This window comes from Pseudophryne corroboree, chromosome 4 (assembly GCF_028390025.1).
Source record: "Pseudophryne corroboree isolate aPseCor3 chromosome 4, aPseCor3.hap2, whole genome shotgun sequence".
Taxonomy (NCBI): Eukaryota; Metazoa; Chordata; class Amphibia; order Anura; family Myobatrachidae; genus Pseudophryne; species Pseudophryne corroboree.
In genome coordinates, this window is record NC_086447.1 from 519,537,421 (window position 1) to 519,556,408 (window position 18,988).

The following is an 18,988-nucleotide window of genomic DNA, read 5'->3' on the forward strand; positions in this document are numbered from 1 at the left end:
GTAGAAATGGACAACGCGCTTAGACTTGATGCCAGTCGGCAAATATTCCGCTGTGCATCACGCATATATAGAAATGCATCTTTTAAATGCTCTATAGGCAAAAATATACTGTCCCTATCTAGGGTATCAATATTTTCAGTCAGGGAATCAGACCACGCCAACCCAGCACTGCACATCCAGGCTGAGGCGATTGCTGGTCGCAGTATAACACCAGTATGTGTGTAAATACCTTTTAGGATACCCTCCTGCTTTCTATCAGCAGGATCCTTAAGGGCGGCCATCTCAGGCGAAGGTAGAGCCCTTACAAGCGTGTGAGCGCTTTATCCACCCTAGGGGGTGTTTCCCAACGCACCCTAACCTCTGGCGGGAAAGGATATAATGCCAATAACATTTTAGAAATTATCAGTTGTTATCGGGGGAAACCCACGCATCATCACACACCTCATTTAATTTCTCAGATTCAGGAAAACTACAGGTAGTTTTTCCTCACCGAACATAATACCCCTTTTTGGTGGTACTCGTATTATCAGAAATGTGTAAAACATTTTTCATTGCCTCAATCATGTAACGTGTGGCCCTACTGGAAGTCACATTTGTCTCTTCACCGTCGACACTGGAGTCAGTATCCGTGTCGGCGTCTATATCTGCCATCTGAGGTAACGGGCGCTTTAGAGCCCCTGACGGCCTATGAGACGTCTGGACAGGCACAAGCTGAGTAGCCGGCTGTCTCATGTCAACCACTGTCTTTTATACAGAGCTGACACTGTCCCGTAATTCCTTCCAACAGTTCATCCACTCAGGTGTCGACCCCCTAGGGGGTGACATCACTATTACAGGCAATCTGCCCCGTCTCCACATCATTTTTCTCCTCATACATGTCGACACAAAAGTACCGACATACAGCACACACACAGGGAATGCTCTGATAGAGGACAGGACCCCACTAGCCCTTTGGGGAGACAGAGGGAGAGTTTGCCAGCACACACCAGAGCGCTATATATATACAGGGATAACCTTATATAAGTGTTTTTCCCCTTATAGCTGCTGTATAGTTAATACTGCACCTAATTAGTGCCCCCCTCTCTTTTTTAACCCTTTCTGTAGTGTAGTGACTGCAGGGGAGAGCCAGGGAGCTTCCCTCCAACGGAGCTGTGAGGGAAAATGGCGCCAGTGTGCTGAGGAGATAGGCTCCGCCCCCTTATCGGCGGCCTTATCACCCGTTTTTCTATGTATTCTGGCAGGGGTTAAATGCATCCATATAGCCCAGGAGCTATATGTGATGCATTTCTTTTGCCATCCAAGGTGTTTTTATTGCGTCTCAGGGCGCCCCCCCCCAGCGCCCTGCACCCTCAGTGACCGAAGTGTGAAGTGTGCTGAGAGCAATGGCGCACAGCTGCAGTGCTGTGCGCTACCTTGTTGAAGACAGGACGTCTTCTGCCGCCGATTTTCCGGACCTCTTCTGCCTTCTGGCTCTGTAAGGGGGCCGGCGGCGCAGCTCTGGGACCCATCCAAGCTGGGCCTGTGATCGTCCCTCTGGAGCTAATGTCCAGTAGCCTAAGAAGCCCAATCCACTCTGTACGCAGGTGAGTTCGCTTCTTCTCCCCTTAGTCCCTCGATGCAGTGAGCCTGTTGCCAGCAGGTCTCACTGAAAATAAAAAACCTAAACTAAAACTTTCACTAAGAAGCTCAGGAGAGCCCCTAGTGTGCACCCTTCTCGTTCGGGCACAGAGATCTAACTGAGGCTTGGAGGAGGGTCATAGGGGGAGGAGCCAGTGCACACCAGATAGTCCTAAAGCTTTCTTTAGATGTGCCCAGTCTCCTGCGGAGCCGCTATTCCCCATGGTCCTTACGGAGTCCCCAGCATCCACTTAGGACGTTAGAGAAAATCGATTTCCCAGCAGTAGCTGTGGAAACGAGGTCTGAAAAACTATCCCCAAACAATTTTACCCCCTTATAGGGCAACTTCCATGTGCCGATTCGAGTCGGCATCGCCTGACCATTGCCAAGTCCATAACCCCCGTCTGGCGGCAATGGACCTAGCGCTTATTTTTTGATGCCAGCCGGCAAATATCCCTCTGTGCATCACGCATGTATAAGACCACGTCTTTTATATGCTCTATTTTCAGCAAAATATTGTCCCTATCCATAGTTATTTTCCGACAGGGAATCTGACCACGCAGCGGGAGCACTGCACATCCATGCCGAAGCAACGGCTGGTCGCAATATAATGCCCTAGTGTGTGACCATATCTTATAGGGTAACCTCCTGCTTTCTATCAGCAGGTTCCTTCAGGGCGGCCGTATCCGGAGACGGTAGTGCCACCTTTTCTGATAAGCGTGTAAGCGCTGTATCTACCCTATGGGGTGTTTCCCCGCGTGACCTATCCTCTGGCGGGAAAGGGTACGCTGCCAATAACCGTTGTAGAAATTATCAATTTCTTACCGGGGGAAGACCACTCTTCCTCACACACCTCATTTAATTACTCAGATGCAGGACAAACTACTAATAGTTTTCTCTCACCAAACACAATACCCTTTTATGTGGTACCTGGGGTATAATCATAAATGTGTAATACATTTTTCATTGCCTCAATCCTGTAACGGGTGGACCTATTTGGAGGGTACACCAGTCTCATCGATGTCGACACTGGAGTCAGTATCCGTGTCGACATCTGTGTCTGTTATCTGAGGTAGCGGGCGATTTTAGAGCCCCCCATGACATTTGAGACGCTGGAACAGGCACAAGCTGAGTAGCCGGCTGTTCCGTGTCGTCGACCTTTTATGTAAGGAGTTGACACTTTCACGTAATCCTTCCATAAGTTCAACCACACCGGTGTCGACCCCGCAGGGGGTGACAACATATTTACAGGCATTCGCTCCGCCTCCACCTCATTATCCTCCACATACCTGTCGACACAGCCGTACCGACACACAGCACACACACAGGGAATGCTCTGATAGAGGACAGGACCCCACAAAGCCCTTTGGGGAGACAGAGGGAGAATAGTATGCCAGCACACACCAGGGCGCTATATATCCCAGGGATAGCACCTATAAAAAAGTGTTTTCCCTTATAGCTGCATATATATTGTATACTGCGCCTAAATTGTGCCCCCCCTCTCTTTTTAACCCTTTCTGTAGTGTATTAACTGCAGGGGAGAGCCAGGGAGCTTCCCTCCAACGGAGCTGTGAGGGAAAAATGGCGCCAGTGTGCTGAAGGAGATAGCTCCGCCCCTTTTTCGCAGACTTTTCTCCCGCATTTTTATGGATTCTGGCAGGGGTTAATGTACATCCATATAGCCCTGGGGGTTATATGTGATGTATTTTTGCCAGCCAAGGTGTTAATATTGCTGCTCAGGGCGCCCCCCCCCAGCGCCCTGCACCCATCAGTGACCGCAGTGTGAGGTGTGCATGAGGAGCAATGGCGCACAGCTGCAGTGCTGTGCGCTACCTTGATGAAGACTGATGTCTTCTGCCGCCGATTTTCCGGACCTCTTCTTGCTTCTGGCTCTGTAAGGGGGCCGGCGGCGCGGCTCTGGGACCGGACTCCGAGGCTGGGCCTGTGTTCGATCCCTCTGGAGCTAATGGTGTCCAGTAGCCTAAGAAGCCCAAGCTGGCTGCAAGCAGGCAGGTTTGCTTCTTCTCCCCTTAGTCCCTCGATGCAGTGAGCCTGTTGCCAGCAGGTCTCACTGAAAATAAAAAACCTAAAACTAACTTTTATCTAAGAAGCTCAGGAGAGCCCCCTAGATTGCACCCTGCTCGGTCGGGCACAAAAATCTAACTGAGGCTTGGAGGAGGGTCATAGGGGGAGGAGCCAGTGCACACCAGGTAGTCCTAAAGCTTTCTTTTTGTGCCCAGTCTCCTGCGGAGCCGCTATTCCCCATGGTCCTTACGGAGTTCCCAGCATCCACTAGGACGTCAGAGAAAAGTCAATATGAGATAAAATACCACTAACAGGGTAAAAGACACTTTTCAAAAATGTGCTAATTACATTCACGTAACATGTGATTATATCATTGTTGGACCATAAAAATAAAAAATAAAAGATTCTATAGCAGTGTACTGTATATACTGTTAATATCTGGAAAATATATTTCTACATTATAATACATATATTTATTAATATAAATAGTTGTATTGTATTAAAAGGGTATATGCTATTGCAATTGAAGCTATTAAACGAAATTGATCTTTTCATTTATCATTTGCAATCCAATTTTTGGTGTCTGGGACACGAAATGAATGCAGAGTTTGAAATCAAAGTCTCCTGCAAGTCTCCCAATGCCACTGATATACAACCAGTATTCTTAGCCTCTGGTCTGATCCTTTTCCTATCGGATCAAACAAGAGAAAGTACAGTACTGTACAGTGAACAAATAATAAATGAAATACAAGGTAATAACTAAAAAGAAACATGGTGCTTTTATGTGTTTTTAATAATAATAGTGATGCATATTATTTATAGTATCAGCACGAAATAAATAAGATTTTACTTACCGATAAATCTATTTCTCGTAGTCCGTAGTGGATGCTGGGGACTCCGTCAGGACCATGGGGATTAGCGGCTCCGCAGGAGACAGGGCACAAAACTAAAGCTTTAGGATCAGGTGGTGTGTACTGGCTCCTCCCCCTATGACCCTCCTCCAAGCCTCAGCCAGGATACTGTGCCCGGACGAGCGTACACAATAAGGAAGGATATTGAATCCCGGGTAAGACTCATACCAGCCACACCAATCACACCGTATAACTTGTGATCTGATTCCAGTTAACAGTATGACAAACGTAGGAGCCTCTGAACAGACGGCTCACAACAATAACAACCCGATTTTTTTGTAACAACAACTATGTACAAGTATTGCAGACAATCCGCACTTGGGATGGGCGCCCAGCATCCACTACGGACTACGAGAAATAGATTTATCGGTAAGTAAAATCTTATTTTCTCTGACGTCCTAAGTGGATGCTGGGGACTCCGTCAGGACCATGGGGATTATACCAAAGCTCCCAAACGGGCGGGAGAGTGCGGATGACTCTGCAGCACCGAGTGAGAGAACTCCAGGTCCTCCTCAGCCAGGGTGTGCCCCTGACCAAGTAGCAGCTCGGCAAAGTTGTAAAGCCGAGACCCCTCGGGCAGTCGCCCAAGATGAGCCCACCTTCCTTGTGGAATGGGCATTTATATATATTTTGGCTGTGGCAGTCCTGCCACAGAATGTGCAAGCTGAATTGTACTACACATTCAACTAGCAATCGTCTGCTTAGAAGCAAGAGCACCCAGTTTTTTGGGTGCATACAGGATAACAGCAAGTCAGTTTTCCTGACTCCAGCCGTCCTGGAAATCTATATTTTCAGGGCCCTGACAACATCTAGCAACTTGGAGTCCTCCAAGTCTCTAGTAGCCGCAGGTACCACAATAAGCTGGTTCAGATGAAACACTGACACCAACTTAGGGAGAAACTGGGGACGAGTCCGCAGCTCTGCCCTGTCCGAATGGACAATCAGATATGGGCTTTTGTGAGACAAAGCCGCCAATTCTGACACTCGCCTGGCCGAGGCCAGGGCCAACATCATGGTCACTTTCCATGTGAGATATTTCAAATCCACAGATTTGAGCGGTTTAAACCAACGTGATTTGAGGAATCCCAGGACTACGTTGAGATCCCACAGTGCCACTGGAGGCACAAAAGGGGGTTGTATATGCAGTACTCCCTTGTCAAATTTCTGGACTTCAGGAACTGAAGCCAATTCTTTCTGGAAGAAAATCGACAGGGCCGAAATTTGAACCTTAATGGACCCCAATTTGAGGCCCATAGACACTCCTGTTTGCAGGAAATGCAGGAATCGACCAAGTTGAAATTTCTTCGTGGGGCCTTCCTGGCCTCACACCACGCAACATATTTTCGCCACATGTGGTGATAATGTTGTGCGGTCACCTCCTTCCTGGCTTTGACCAGGGTAGGAATGACCTCTTCCGGAATGCATTTTTCCCTTAGGATCCGGCGTTCAACCGCCATGCCGTCAAACGCAGCCGCGGTAATTCTTGGAACAGACATGGTACTTGCTGAAACAAGTCCCTTCTTATCGGCAGAGGCCCCGAGTCCTCTGTGAGCATCTCTTGAAGTTCCGGGTACCAAGTCCTTCTTGGCCCATCCGGAGCCACGAGTATAGTTCTTACTCCTCTACGTCTTATAATTCTCAGTACCTTTGGTATGAGAAGCAGAGGAGGGAACACATACACCGACTGGTACACCCCTGGTGTTACCAGAATGTCCACAGCTATTGCCTGAGGGTCTCTTGACCTGGCGCAATACCTGTCCAGTTTTTTGTTCAGGCAGGACGCCATCATGTCCACCTTTGGTCTTTCCCAACGGTGTACAATCATGTGGAAAAAACTTCTCGATGAAGTCCCCACTCTCCCGGGTGGAGGTCGTGCTGAGGAAGTCTGCTTCCCAGTTGTCCACTCCCGGAATGAAAAACTGCTGACAGTGCTATCACATGATTTTCCGCCCAGCGAAGAATCCTTGCAGTTTCTGCCATTGTCCTCCTGCTTCTTGTGCCGCCCTGTCTGTTTACGTGGGCGACTGCCGTGATGTTGTCCCACTGCATCAATACCGGCTGACTTTGAAGCAGAGGTCTTGCCAAGCTTAGAGCATTGTAAATTGCTCTTAGCTCCAGTATATTTATGCGGAGAGAAGTCCCCAGACTTGATCACACTCCCTGGAAATTTTTTCCCTGTGTGACTGCTCCCCAGCCTTTCAAGCTGGAATCCGTGGTCACCAGGACCCAGTCCTGAATGCATAACTGTGGCCCTTTAGTAGATGAGCACTCTGCAGCCACCACAGAAGAGACACCCTTGTCCTTGGAGACAGGGTTATCCGCTGATGCATCTGAAGGTGCGATCCGGACCATTTTTCCAGCAGATCCCACTGAAAAGTTCTTGCGCGGAATCTGCCGAATGGAATCGCTTCGTAATAAGCCACCATTTTTCCCAGGACTCTTGTGCAATGATGCACTGACACTTTTCCTGGTTTTAGGAGGTTCCTGACTAGCTCGGATAACTCCCTGGCTTTCTCCTCCGGGAGAAACACCTTTTTCTGGACTGTGTCCAGAATCATCCCTAGGAACAGCAGACGTGTCGTCGGAGACAGCTGCGATTTTGGAATATTTAGAATCCACCCGTGCTGTCGTAGAACTACTTGAGATAGTGCTACTCCGACCTCCAACTGTTCTCTGGACCTTGCCCTTATCAGGAGATCGTCCAAGTAAGGGATAATTAAGACGCCTTTTCTTTGAAGAAGAATCATCATTTCGGCCATTACCTTGGTAAAGACCCGGGGTGCCGTGGACAATCCAAACGGCAGCGTCTGAAACTGATAGTGACAGTTTTGTACCACGAACCTGAGGTACCCTTTGTGAGAAGGGCAAATTTGGACATGGAGGTAAGCATCCTTGATGTCCAGGGACACCATATAGTCCCCTTCTTCCTGGTTCGCTATCACTGCTCTGAGTGACTCCATTTAGAATAGGTCTCACCGAGCCGTCTGGCTTCAGTACCACAATATAGTGTGGAATAATACCCCTTTACTTGTTGTAGGAGGGGTACTTTGATTATCACCTGCTGGGAATACAGCTTGTGAATTGTTTCCAATACTGCCTCCCTGTCGGAGGTAGACGTTGGTAAAGCAAACTTCAGGAACTTGCGAGGGGGAGACGTCTCGAATTTCCAATCTGTACCCCTGGGATACTACTTGTAGGATCCAGGGGTCCACTTGCGAGTGAGCCCACTGCGTGCTGAAACTCTTGAGACGACCCCCCACCGCACCTGTTTGTACGGCCCCAGCGTCATGCTGAGGACTTGGCAGAAGCGGTGGAAGGCTTCTGTTCCTGGGAATGGGCTGCCTGCTGCAGTCTTCTTCCCTTACCTCTATCCCTGGGCAGATATTATGGGGACGAAAGGACTGAGGCTGAAAAGACTATGTCTTTTTCTGCTGAGATGTGACTTGGGGTAAAAAAGGTGGATTTTCTAGCTGTTGCCGTGGCCACCAGGTCCGATGGACCGACCCCAAATAACTCCTCCCCTTTATACGGCAATACTTCCATGTGCCGTTTGGAATCTGCATCACCTGACCACTGTCGTGTCCATAAACATCGTCTGGCAGATATGGACATCGCACTTACTCTTGATGCCAGAGTTTCGCATATATAGAAATGCATCTTTTAAATGCTCTATAGTCAATAAAATACTGTCCCTGTCAAGGGTATCAATATTTCCAGTCAGGGAATCCGACCAAGCCACCCCAGCGCTGCCCATCCAGGCTGAGGCGATCGCTGGTCGCAGTATAACACCAGTATGTGTGTATATACTTTTTAGGATATTTTCCAACCTCCTATCAGTTGGCTCCTTGAGGGCGTCCGTGTCTGGAGACGGTAACGCCACTTGTTTTTATAAGCGTGTGAGCGCCTTATCCACCCTAAGGTGTGTTTCCCAACGCGCCATAACTTCTGGCGGGAAAGGGTATACCGCCAATAATTTTCTATCGGGGGAAACCCACGCATCATCACACACTTCATTTAATTTATCTGATTCAGGAAAAACCACATGTAGTTTTTTCACACTCCACATAATACCCTTTTTTGTGGTACTTGTAGTATCAGAAATATGTAACATCTCCTTCATTGCCCTTAACAAGTAACGTGTGGCCCTAAAGGAAAATACGTTTGTTTCTTCACCGTCGACACTGGAGTCAGTGTCCGTGTCTGTGTCGACCGACTGAGGTAAAAAGGACGTTTTAACGCCCCTGACGGTGTTTTAGACGCCTGGACAGGTACTAATTGGTTTGCCGGCCGTCTCATGTCGTCAACCGACCTTGCAGCGTGTTGACATTATCACGTAATTCCTTAAATAAGCCATCCATTCCGGTGTCGACTCCCTAGAGAGTGACATCACCATTACCGGCAATTGCTCCGCCTCCTCACCAACATCGTCCTCATACATGTCGACACACAAGTACCGACACACAGCACACACACAGGGAATGCTCTGATAGAGGACAGGACCCCACTAGCCCTTTGGGGAGACAGAGGGAGAGTTTGCCAGCACACACCAAAAACGCTATATTATACAGGGACAACCTTTATATAAGTGTTTTTCCCTTATAGCATTTTAATATATATATATATATATATATATATACATATCGCCAAATAAGTGCCCCCCCTCTCTGTTTTAACCCTGTTTCTGTAGTGCAGTGCAGGGGAGAGCCTGGGAGCCTTCCCACCAGCATTTCTGTGAGGGAAAATGGCGCTGTGTGCTGAGGAGAATAGGCCCCGCCCCCTTTTCGGCGGGCTTCTTCTCCCGTTTTTCTGAGACCTGGCAGGGGTTAAATACATCCATATAGCCTCCAGGGGCTATATGTGATGTATTTTTAGCCAGAATAAGGTATTATACATTGCTGCCCAGGGCGCCCCCAGCAACGCCCTGCACCCTCCGTGACCGTTGGTGTGAAGTGTGTGACAACAATGGCGCACAGCTGCAGTGCTGTGCGCTACCTTCATGAAGACTGAAAAGCCTTCTGCCGCCGGTTTCTGGACCTTCAATCTTCAGCATCTGCAAGGGGGGTCGGCGGCGCGGCTCCGGGACGAACCCCAGGGTGAGACCTGTGTTCCGACTCCCTCTGGAGCTAATGGTGTCCAGTAGCCTAAGAAGCCAATCCATCCTGCACGCAGGTGAGTTGAACTTCTCTCCCCCAAGTCCCTCGATGCAGTGAGCCTGTTGCCAGCAGGACTCACTGAAAATAAGAAACCTAAAAACTTTTTCTAAGCAGCTCCTTAAGAGAGCCACCTAGATTGCACCCTGCTCGGACGGGCACAAAAACCTAACTGAGGCTTGGAGGAGGGTCATAGGGGGAGGAGCCAGTACACACCACCTGATCCTAAAGCTTCAGTTTTGTGCCCTGTCTCCTGCGGAGCCGCTAATCCCCATGGTCCTGACGGAGTCCCCAGCATCCACTTAGGACGTCAGAGAAACTGGAAAATTGTGGGGTCAGATGCAAGAATGAAAAGCATAAAGAGACCACATTTGATCTCCTTTCGGAAATTAAAATCTAATGTATTGACTTAAATTAAGTGGTCCTAATTGGACATATCTATCATTATTTTCGCGATCATTCTTTGGTCCCATCAATACAGAAATTCTGTACTCGTTAGTGGAATTGGGGGGGTAAGATAACCGAGTGTCTACAAACTTTTCAATCATTTTCTGTGATAAAAGACCAGAACATTTTAACATTTTTTTCGTATTTTTCTGTATTTTCTATGGATCATCTTTGTGGGTAACTATGTTTTAAATGTAACTAATAAAAAAATGTCTTAAATACTTTTCTTCACATAATTCAGGAACTTTCCTTCATTGTATAAAAGAGTGCGCCCACACAAAAGCCTTCTCTCTCTTCCAGCGACAGTACAATTTTGTGGGAGTGTCGGCCGACTTCAGTGCTCTTCGCAGCATGTGTAGCGAGTTAAGACAACAGTTTCAGAAAGATCTTTTGAAATGGTATGGGGCTGGTGACACAGCTGATCCCCAGTGCTGCTTCTCTCTTACTGAAATTCTGCTTTTACCCGCTTTTCACTGCTGTGAAGCCCTTTGGAATCTAATAGGTCTGTGAGGATTCTAATATTTATTTATTTTTTATCTTATATATGGCTTAGGTGTATAAATTTCACTTAATTTTGAATTTATATACAAAAGTGAGACTTTGTGTTGTGGGAGCAGAGCATTAAAAAGGGGGAAAGAGTTAGAAGCAGGGGCATAACTAGAACTTTATGGGCCCCATAGCAAAATCTTGGAAGGGCCCTCCGTGACACCCCCCATCCCCCAGCCTTTGTCACTACAATGCTCCTTAGAGGCAGGAGAGAGAGAGAGAGAGAGAGAGAGAGAGAGAGAGAGAGAGAGAATGAGGAGCATGTGAGAGGGGGAGGGGTCATGGAAAAAAACGGAATGAGAGAAAGAGAGAGACAGTGTCAGCGAGAGAGAGTGTTACGGAGAGGGAGGGAGAAGGAGCGAGCAAGAAAAAGACTAATGGACTTGACTACAGCAGAGGACAGGGATGGAAGCATATACAGGGAGACGGATGGACGGGGATGGGAGAGGATGGATGGATGGGGTATGGGCAGACGGACGGACAGTGCATCATATGGGGGCATAGACGGACATTGGCAGGATTGATGGACAGACTGAGCACAATATGATGGCATGGATGGACAGGAGGGCGCATAGACAGACAGACGAACAGACAGTATTATATGGGGGAATAGACGGACGGACGAACCGGAGGGGCATAGATGGGCAGACGAGAGGGGGTATAGACTGACAGACGTACTGACAGAGCAACATATGGGGGTATAGACTTACATACAGGAGGGGGCACCATATGGGGGTTACAAGGCACAGATGGACGAACGGGAGGGGGAATATATGGACAGACTAATAGACAGAGCACCATATAGGGGTATAGACGGACGGACAGCACGGGGCACACACAGACAAACTGACGGTAGAGCACAATATGGGGGTATAAACGGACGTGAGGGAGCACAGACAGATGGACAGACAAGTCCCAATATGGTGCTCTAAGCGGACAGGCAGGAGGGGGCATAGACAGACGGACAGTAGGGGGTATAGAAGGACAGACATTGCTGGACCTTCTTACTATACAACGTGCAGGGGATGCAGCTGTTAAGGGATTTGGATGCTTGGCAGCTTGCGGGGGAGGGGCACGACGGCAATACCTCTGCATCCTCTAAAATGTATTATTGTTCAATTATATTTTTCTTCAATTTTTTTATTATTACTTACTTACTGCCCGGCAGTATACTTGCTGGCATGGGGGGGGAGGGAGGCAAAGCTGCTTGTTCTAGAGAATCAGGTAGCGGCGCAGCTGATGGATGTGGCACTGTATAAACACAATACGTCCATCAGCCGCGATACCCTGGCGCCGCAATTGAAGGCACACCCATGCTTCCGGATTCTCTAAAACAAGCGGCTCCGTCTCTCTCCTCCCTACCAGAAAGTACACTGCCAGTCCCCAAACCCAGCACGGCAACAGTAATTAAAAATAAAAAAAAAAGTTTTTATAGTTACGCCACTGGTTAGGAGGTCTGCTTTTAGGGGATAATTCACTCATTTCCAGGATGTTGCAGCCTTTTTCACTCTGACAAATGAGTCAGAGATTGGGTCTCTTCCTTAACTCGTAACAGATGCATTTTGCACATTCCAGAGACACTTTTGAGGTAAAATTAGTTTCTAGGTGCCAACTGAACAATGTTATAAATGGCTACAAATAACAAATGTAAAAGGCATGCCTCATATTTCCTCAATTGTGGAAATTGGGACCAGAAGTATTTTGGATATCGGATTTTTCCGTATTTTGGAATATTTGCATACCAAAATGAGATATCATGGCGATGGGACCCAAGTCTAAGCACAGAATGCATTTATGTTTCATATCCACCTTATACACACAGCCTGAAGGTAATTTTAGCCAATATTTTTAATAACTTTGTGCATTAAACAAAGTGTGTGTACATTCGCACAATTCATTTATGTTTCATATCCACCTTATATACGCAGCCTGAAGGTAATTTTAGCCAATATTTTTAATAACTTTGTGCATTAAACAAAGTGTGTGTACATTCGCACAATTCATTTATGTTTCATATACACCTTATATACACAACCTGAAGGTCATTTAATAATAGGATTTTACTTACCTACCGGTAAATCCTTTTCTTGAAGTCCGTAGAGGATGCTGGGGTCCACATTAGTACCATGGGTATAGATGGGACCACCAGGAGCCATTGGCACTTTAAGAGTTTGAGAGTGTGGGCTGACTCCTTCCCCTATGCCCCTTCTATCAGACTCAGTCTAGAAACTGTGCCCGAGGAGACGGACATCTTCGAGAGAAGGATTATACACAGATAGTGGCGAGACTCACACCTGCTCACACATATAAGGCAAACCAAGCTAACTAGCTTGAAACGCAGCAACAGCTGAAACATTACTTAACCAAGTAACAAGGCAGTACGTAACTAAGAACAAAGTTGTACTGAACCAGATAACCATTGCAGGATAACGAAGCGCAGGGCGGGCGCCCAGCATCCTCTACGGACAACGAGAAAAGGATCTACCGGTAGGTAATTAAAATCCTATTTTCTCTTACGTCCTAGAGGATGCTGGGGTCCACATTAGTACCATGGGGATGTACCAAAGCTCCCAGAAGGGAGGGAGAGCGCAGAGGCTCCTGCAGAACTGACTGAACAAACTTTAGGTTCTCAGAGGCCAAAGTATCGAACTTGTGGAACTTAGCAAACGTGTTCGACCTGACCAAGTAGCCGCTCTGCAAAGTTGTAAAGCCGAGACACCCCGGGCAGCCGCCCAGGAAGACCCCACCTTACAAGCAGAGTGAGCCTTAACCGATTTCGGACACGGCAATCCTGCCGTAGGATATGCATGCTGGATAGTGAACCTGATCCAGCGAGAAATCATCTGCTTCAAAAGCAGGACACCCAATTTTCTTGGGATCGTACAGGACAAACAGAGTCCGATTTTCTGTGACGAGCAGTCCTCTTCACATAGATCCTCAAAGCCCTCACAAAATCCAAGGACTTTGATGTAATTGAGGAGTCAGCAGCCACTGGCACCACAATAGGTTGGTTGATATGAAAAGCAGACACAACCTTTGGAAGGAACTGCTGACGCGTCCTGAGCTCAGCTCTATATTCATGGAAGATTAAATAGGGGCTTTTAAAGGACAAAGCCCCCAATTCCGACACACGTCAAGCAGAAGCTAAGGCCAACAAAGTGACAGCTTTTCACGTGAGAAACTTAACCTCAGCCTCCTGTAAAGGCTCAAACCAATCCAATTGCAGGAACTGCAACACCACGTTAAGATCCCAGGGTGCCGTCGGCGCCACAAAGGGTGGCTGGATGTGCAGAACACCTTTCAAAAAGGTCTGAACCTCAGGGAGGGCACCCAATTGTTTCTGGAAGAAAATGGATAAGGCCGAAATCTGGACCTTTATGGATCCCAAACGCAGACACATATCCACACCTGCTTGCAGGAAGAGGAGAAACCATCTAAGTTGAAACTCCACCGTAGGAAACTTCTTGGATTCACACCAAGACACAATTTTTTCCAAATGCGATGGTAATGTTTAGACGTTACCCCTTTTCTAGCCTGTATCAGAGTAGGAATAACCTTGCTTGGAATACCCTTTCGGGCTAAGATCAGGCGTTCAACTGCCATGGCGTCAAAACGTAGCAGCGGTAAGTCCTGATAAGCGAACGGACCCTGTTGCAGAAGGTCCTCGCTAAGAGGAAGAGGCCACGGTTCTTCCAGCAGTAGGTCCAGAAGATCCGCGTACCAAGCTCCCCTTGGCCAGTCCGGAGCAATGAGAATTGCCAGAACCCTTGTTCTCTTGATGAGCTTTAGAATGGAGTGGAAGTGGAGGGAACACATACGCGGACTTGAACACCCACGGAGTTACCAGGGCATTCACCACTACTGCTTGTGGGTCTCTCGACCTGGAACAGTACCTCCGAAGTTTCTTGTTGAGACGTGAGGCCAGCATGTCTATTTGAGGCACGCCCCAACGACTGGTCACGTTTGTGAACACCTCCGGATGGAGGCCCCATTCTCCTGGATGGAGATAGTGTCTGCTGAGGAAGTCTGCTTCCCAGTTGTCCAATCCTGGAAGGAAGATCGCTGACAGCACCAACCCGGGCCTTTCTGCCCAGAGGAGGATTCTTGTCACTTCTGACATTGCAGCTCTGCTTTTTGTTTCTCCGTGTCGGTTTATATAGGCTACCATCGTTACATTGTCCGACTGTATTTGAATGGCCCGATCTTGTAGAAGGTGAGCCACTTGGAAAAGACCGTTGTACACGGCTCTTAATTCCAGAATGTTTATTGAAAGAATGGCTTACTGATTTGACCATCTTCCCTGGAAGGTCCACCGTCATGCTGAGGATTTTGATGTACCAGAGACAGGCTTCTGGTCCTGGGAGCATGCAGTAGCAGGTCTTTTGGATTCTGCCCGACCTCCTCTAAAGGTGTTAAGCGGCTTGTTCTTTCTTGTTTTAGTTGTCCGAAAGGACTGTGACGCAGCTGAAGAAAAAGGTTTCTTCGTAGCAGGCGCAGCTGAAGGAAGAAAAGGTGACTTACCCTCAGTTGCCGTGGAAATCCACGCATCTAGCGCTTCCCCAAATACAGCCTGACCTGTGTAGGGTAGGTTCTCCACGCCTCTCCTGGATTCCGTGACGGCAGACCTTTGGCGCAGCCAGAGTCCTCTACGAGCTGAGACAGACATGGAAGATATCCCTGCAGCCATCGAAACCAGGTCTTTCATGGATTTCACCATAAATCCTGCAGAATCCTGTATGTTACGTAAGAACAATTCAACGTCACTTTTATCCATTGTATCCAATTCCTCAAGTAACGTGCCAGACCACTTTACTATAGCTTTAGAGATCCATGCACAGGCAATGGTAGGCCGTAGTATCATCCCTGAAGCCGTGTATATGGATTTGAGCGTAGTGTAAATTTTGCGATCAGCCGGTTCTTTCAACGTGGCAGATCCCGGGACAGGTAAAACCATCTTCTTTGACTGGTAAAAGGAAAGTATGGAGGTGAACTCTGGTGCACTAAAGTAATGTGGTCAGCTCAATCAGAACCCTTAATACCTGCCCAACTTCAGGTGAATACCAACAAATGAGAAAAAGGACAGGGAAATGATCGAAGGCGCCCACAAATGTAGAAACAGCGACAGTGGGATAAACCTAATAAGGAAATATAATAAAAAAATAAAGAATCTTTTACAATACGGTCTAGATTTCCCAAACACAGTCCTTGGGTCACTCGTAGCAGTTCAAATGTCCACGGGAAACATGCAAATAGAAGAAACACAAAAGATCCAAAGGGTAATATTGCTGGAAAATGCTGTCTCGTGATAATCAGAAAAAGAGCCCTGGTGATTCAACTTGATAGAAGGGAGGACAGACTCTCACCACCAATTCAGTATCAAATGGAGCGTACCGAAACTCACTTATAAAGTGATAGAGAAAAGCACATAAAGGTTTCTTTGTCTAATGGTATTGCATCCGTTCATATAGGCACAGCGTACCATCACTCACATGTAAAGCAAGTTCAATCCACATATAAAAGGTATCTTTCAATCACGATCCAACCCGGTGAATGAGCAGAAAATGTTTTCTTTTTATTACTCAAAAATTGGCAATTAAAATTTACATAAATGGTAAAATGAGCAAGATGACTTCATGTACAACTGGGAAGTGCAGACTGGAGTAGACGGCAAACTGGGGTATTAAAGCAGATGGAAAAATTGTAACATAGATGGGAAGTCCGGAATACCCACTGTATATTTACCCCAGCGTACCTCACAGAATGATACAGACGGACAAACTTGCTGCCAAATTAAAAGTGTTGAGTTAAAAGGAAAAATCCACTCTCAGCATGCACCAACGCCGTTTCGACCATGGAGGTCTTTTTCAAGGTGTGTCCTTTTTCACATAATCTTTGACTGTCTGGACACAGATGCGGCAACTATGGGTGGGTTTTCCCAATTTCTTTCTATCCTCCTCAGGGCAGGGAAGCGCAACCAGAACCTTTCTGGAAATCTGGAATTTTTTCTCCGGGTTTTCCCAGGATTTTTCAAATATAGCGTTTAACTCCTTAGACGCAGGGAAGGTTAGTGAGGCTTTCTTATTATCCGTGAAGTAAGCCTCCTCAACCTGCTCAGGTAATGCGTCAGCAATATTCAACACATCTCTAATGGCTTCAATCATCAACTGCACCCCTTTTGCAAGAGATGCCGCCCGCACATCCCCATCATCTACAATGTCAGAGTCGGTATCCGTGTCATCTTGCATAATCTGGGCAAGAGCATGCTTTTGGGAGTGAATGCTAGGGGGCCCTGAAGGTACCGTACCGGACCAAACTGCCATAGAGTTCTGTAAAACCTGAGTTGCAGTCTTATTCTGTGCTACCCTAGTAGAAATCAGAGATCATACCCTTAATTGAGGTTAACCACTCAGGCTCTTTTACCGGAATCTGTGCCAAAACAGTGCAATCCTGATTACATGGAATGGGATCATCCTGAGAGGACATATCCTCTGCAGCATATGTCACAGAGTCCCTAGACATGGCTTTTAGGAGACAACAGATACTCCACACACACACACACACACACACACACACACACACACACACACACACACACACACACACACACACACACACACACACACACAGGGAAATGGCAGACAGAGTTTCCCCCCAAGAATGCCAAGAGAGACACAGAGATTGGAGCCAACCCAGACACAGCGCTTTTTGGATAGAGAACAGCCACTACCCAGCGCTTACTGTGCACCTTAATAGGTTACACAGTATGTACACAGCCTCCCCCCCTTCTACAAACCCCTGGTACTGTACAAGATAGCTGGAGTTGATGAGGAAGGACAGGTCTCCCTTTTATCGTCTCTGCAGGCAGGGAAAATGGCGCTGAACGCTGCTGGGTCCGTTCTGAGAAGCTCTGCCCCCTTTCATGGCGCTGCTTCTCGCTCTCTGTTTGAATTATACTGGCCTGAGGTATGTGTTGGCAGTGATCCGGGGTCCCTTGCCGACCAGTGTAGGGTGTAGGTGCTGGCTCAGGGCACCCCTCACAGCGTCGCACCATGTACTGCTGAGCCCCGGAGCGCAGTTAGTACTGCGCTGCCTACCCTGTTGACGCCATCTTCACACCGGCTCCCGTCTTGTTAGGGGTGCCGGTGACTAACTCGCCACAAGTCTTCTGGCTCTGTAAGGGGGTGGCGGCATGCTGCCGGGGTGAGCGATCCCTTGTGGCGGCGATCGATCAATCCCCTCAGGAGCTCAGTGTCCTGTCAGCGGAGATAGTGGCTCAGACCCCTTATGGTGGACACTACTACCCCCCTTAGTCCCACGAAGCAGGGAGGCTGTTGCTAGCAGCCTCCCTGTGCCTAAACTCTATTTAAAATAATAAAACTAGAGAAACTCCTATGGAGCTCCCCTAGCTGTGACCGGCTCCTCCGGGCACATTTTCTAAACCGAGTCTGGTAGGAGGACCATAGAGGGAGGAGCCAGCCCACACTCTCAAACTCTTAAAGTGCCAATGGCTCCTGGTGGACCGGTCTATGTCCATGGTACTAATGTGGACCCCAGCATCCTCTAGGACGTAAGAGAAACTATATTGTTAATACCTTTGTGTATTAAACAAAGTTTGTGCATATTGAGCCATCAGAAAACAATGGTTTCACTATCTCAGTTTCACTCAAAAAATTCCGTATTTCGGAATATTCCGAATTTCGGAATATTTGGATATGGGATACTCAACCTGTATAAACTTAATTTAAATAAATAGTGGGATGATCTTCAAGTGGTAATAGCATATAATAATAATAATAATAATAATAATAATAATAATAATAATAATAAAACAACATAATGAACAACAACAACAAAAACAACATTTCAATTACCATCCATTTTTTGAACCACAAAGCCTTGGTATCAGTCATTGACAAGTAAAATACTGGATCCAGTAGCATTTGTGAATTTGAATCTTGAGTTACTGATAACAGGGACAACGTGCTCTCTATGATTTCTTCCATGTACCTGATCAGTGAGAAAAATGTAATTAAACTTTTGCATATCAAAAACATATAAAGTCCGTATTCTTAACCTTTACTTGTTGTCTATGTTTTGATTGGAACACTTTATTTAAAGTATACAAATAATGAAGGCAGACATGTTGGGAACTGAAGTGTCCCCTGCCTCAGTTAGGCTTCTGGTACACTGGCTGCTTTTCCATTAAGCTCAAGGGATATATGAAAATCTTGGTCTTTTGTAACCCTCCTTCAGCTTCTTAAAACACAAGTCAAATATTATTACCACCAATAA

General features: G+C 47.2%; 1 protein-coding gene across 7 annotated transcripts in view; it reads right to left on the reverse strand.

Annotated features, from left to right (window-relative positions):
- The window catches only part of TBC1D32 (TBC1 domain family member 32), an 851,129-nt gene that overhangs the window by 731,617 nt on the left and 100,524 nt on the right, over positions 1 to 18,988 (reverse strand). For all 7 annotated transcript variants that reach the window (XR_010176059.1, XM_063917235.1, XM_063917238.1 and 4 more), the window contains exon 10: positions 18,568 to 18,703. Coding sequence is in view for 6 of the 7 variants with exons in the window: in XM_063917235.1 (XP_063773305.1) it covers positions 18,568 to 18,703 (136 nt within the window). In the remaining variant the exon portion in view is untranslated. The remainder of the gene's footprint in view (positions 1 to 18,567; positions 18,704 to 18,988) is intronic.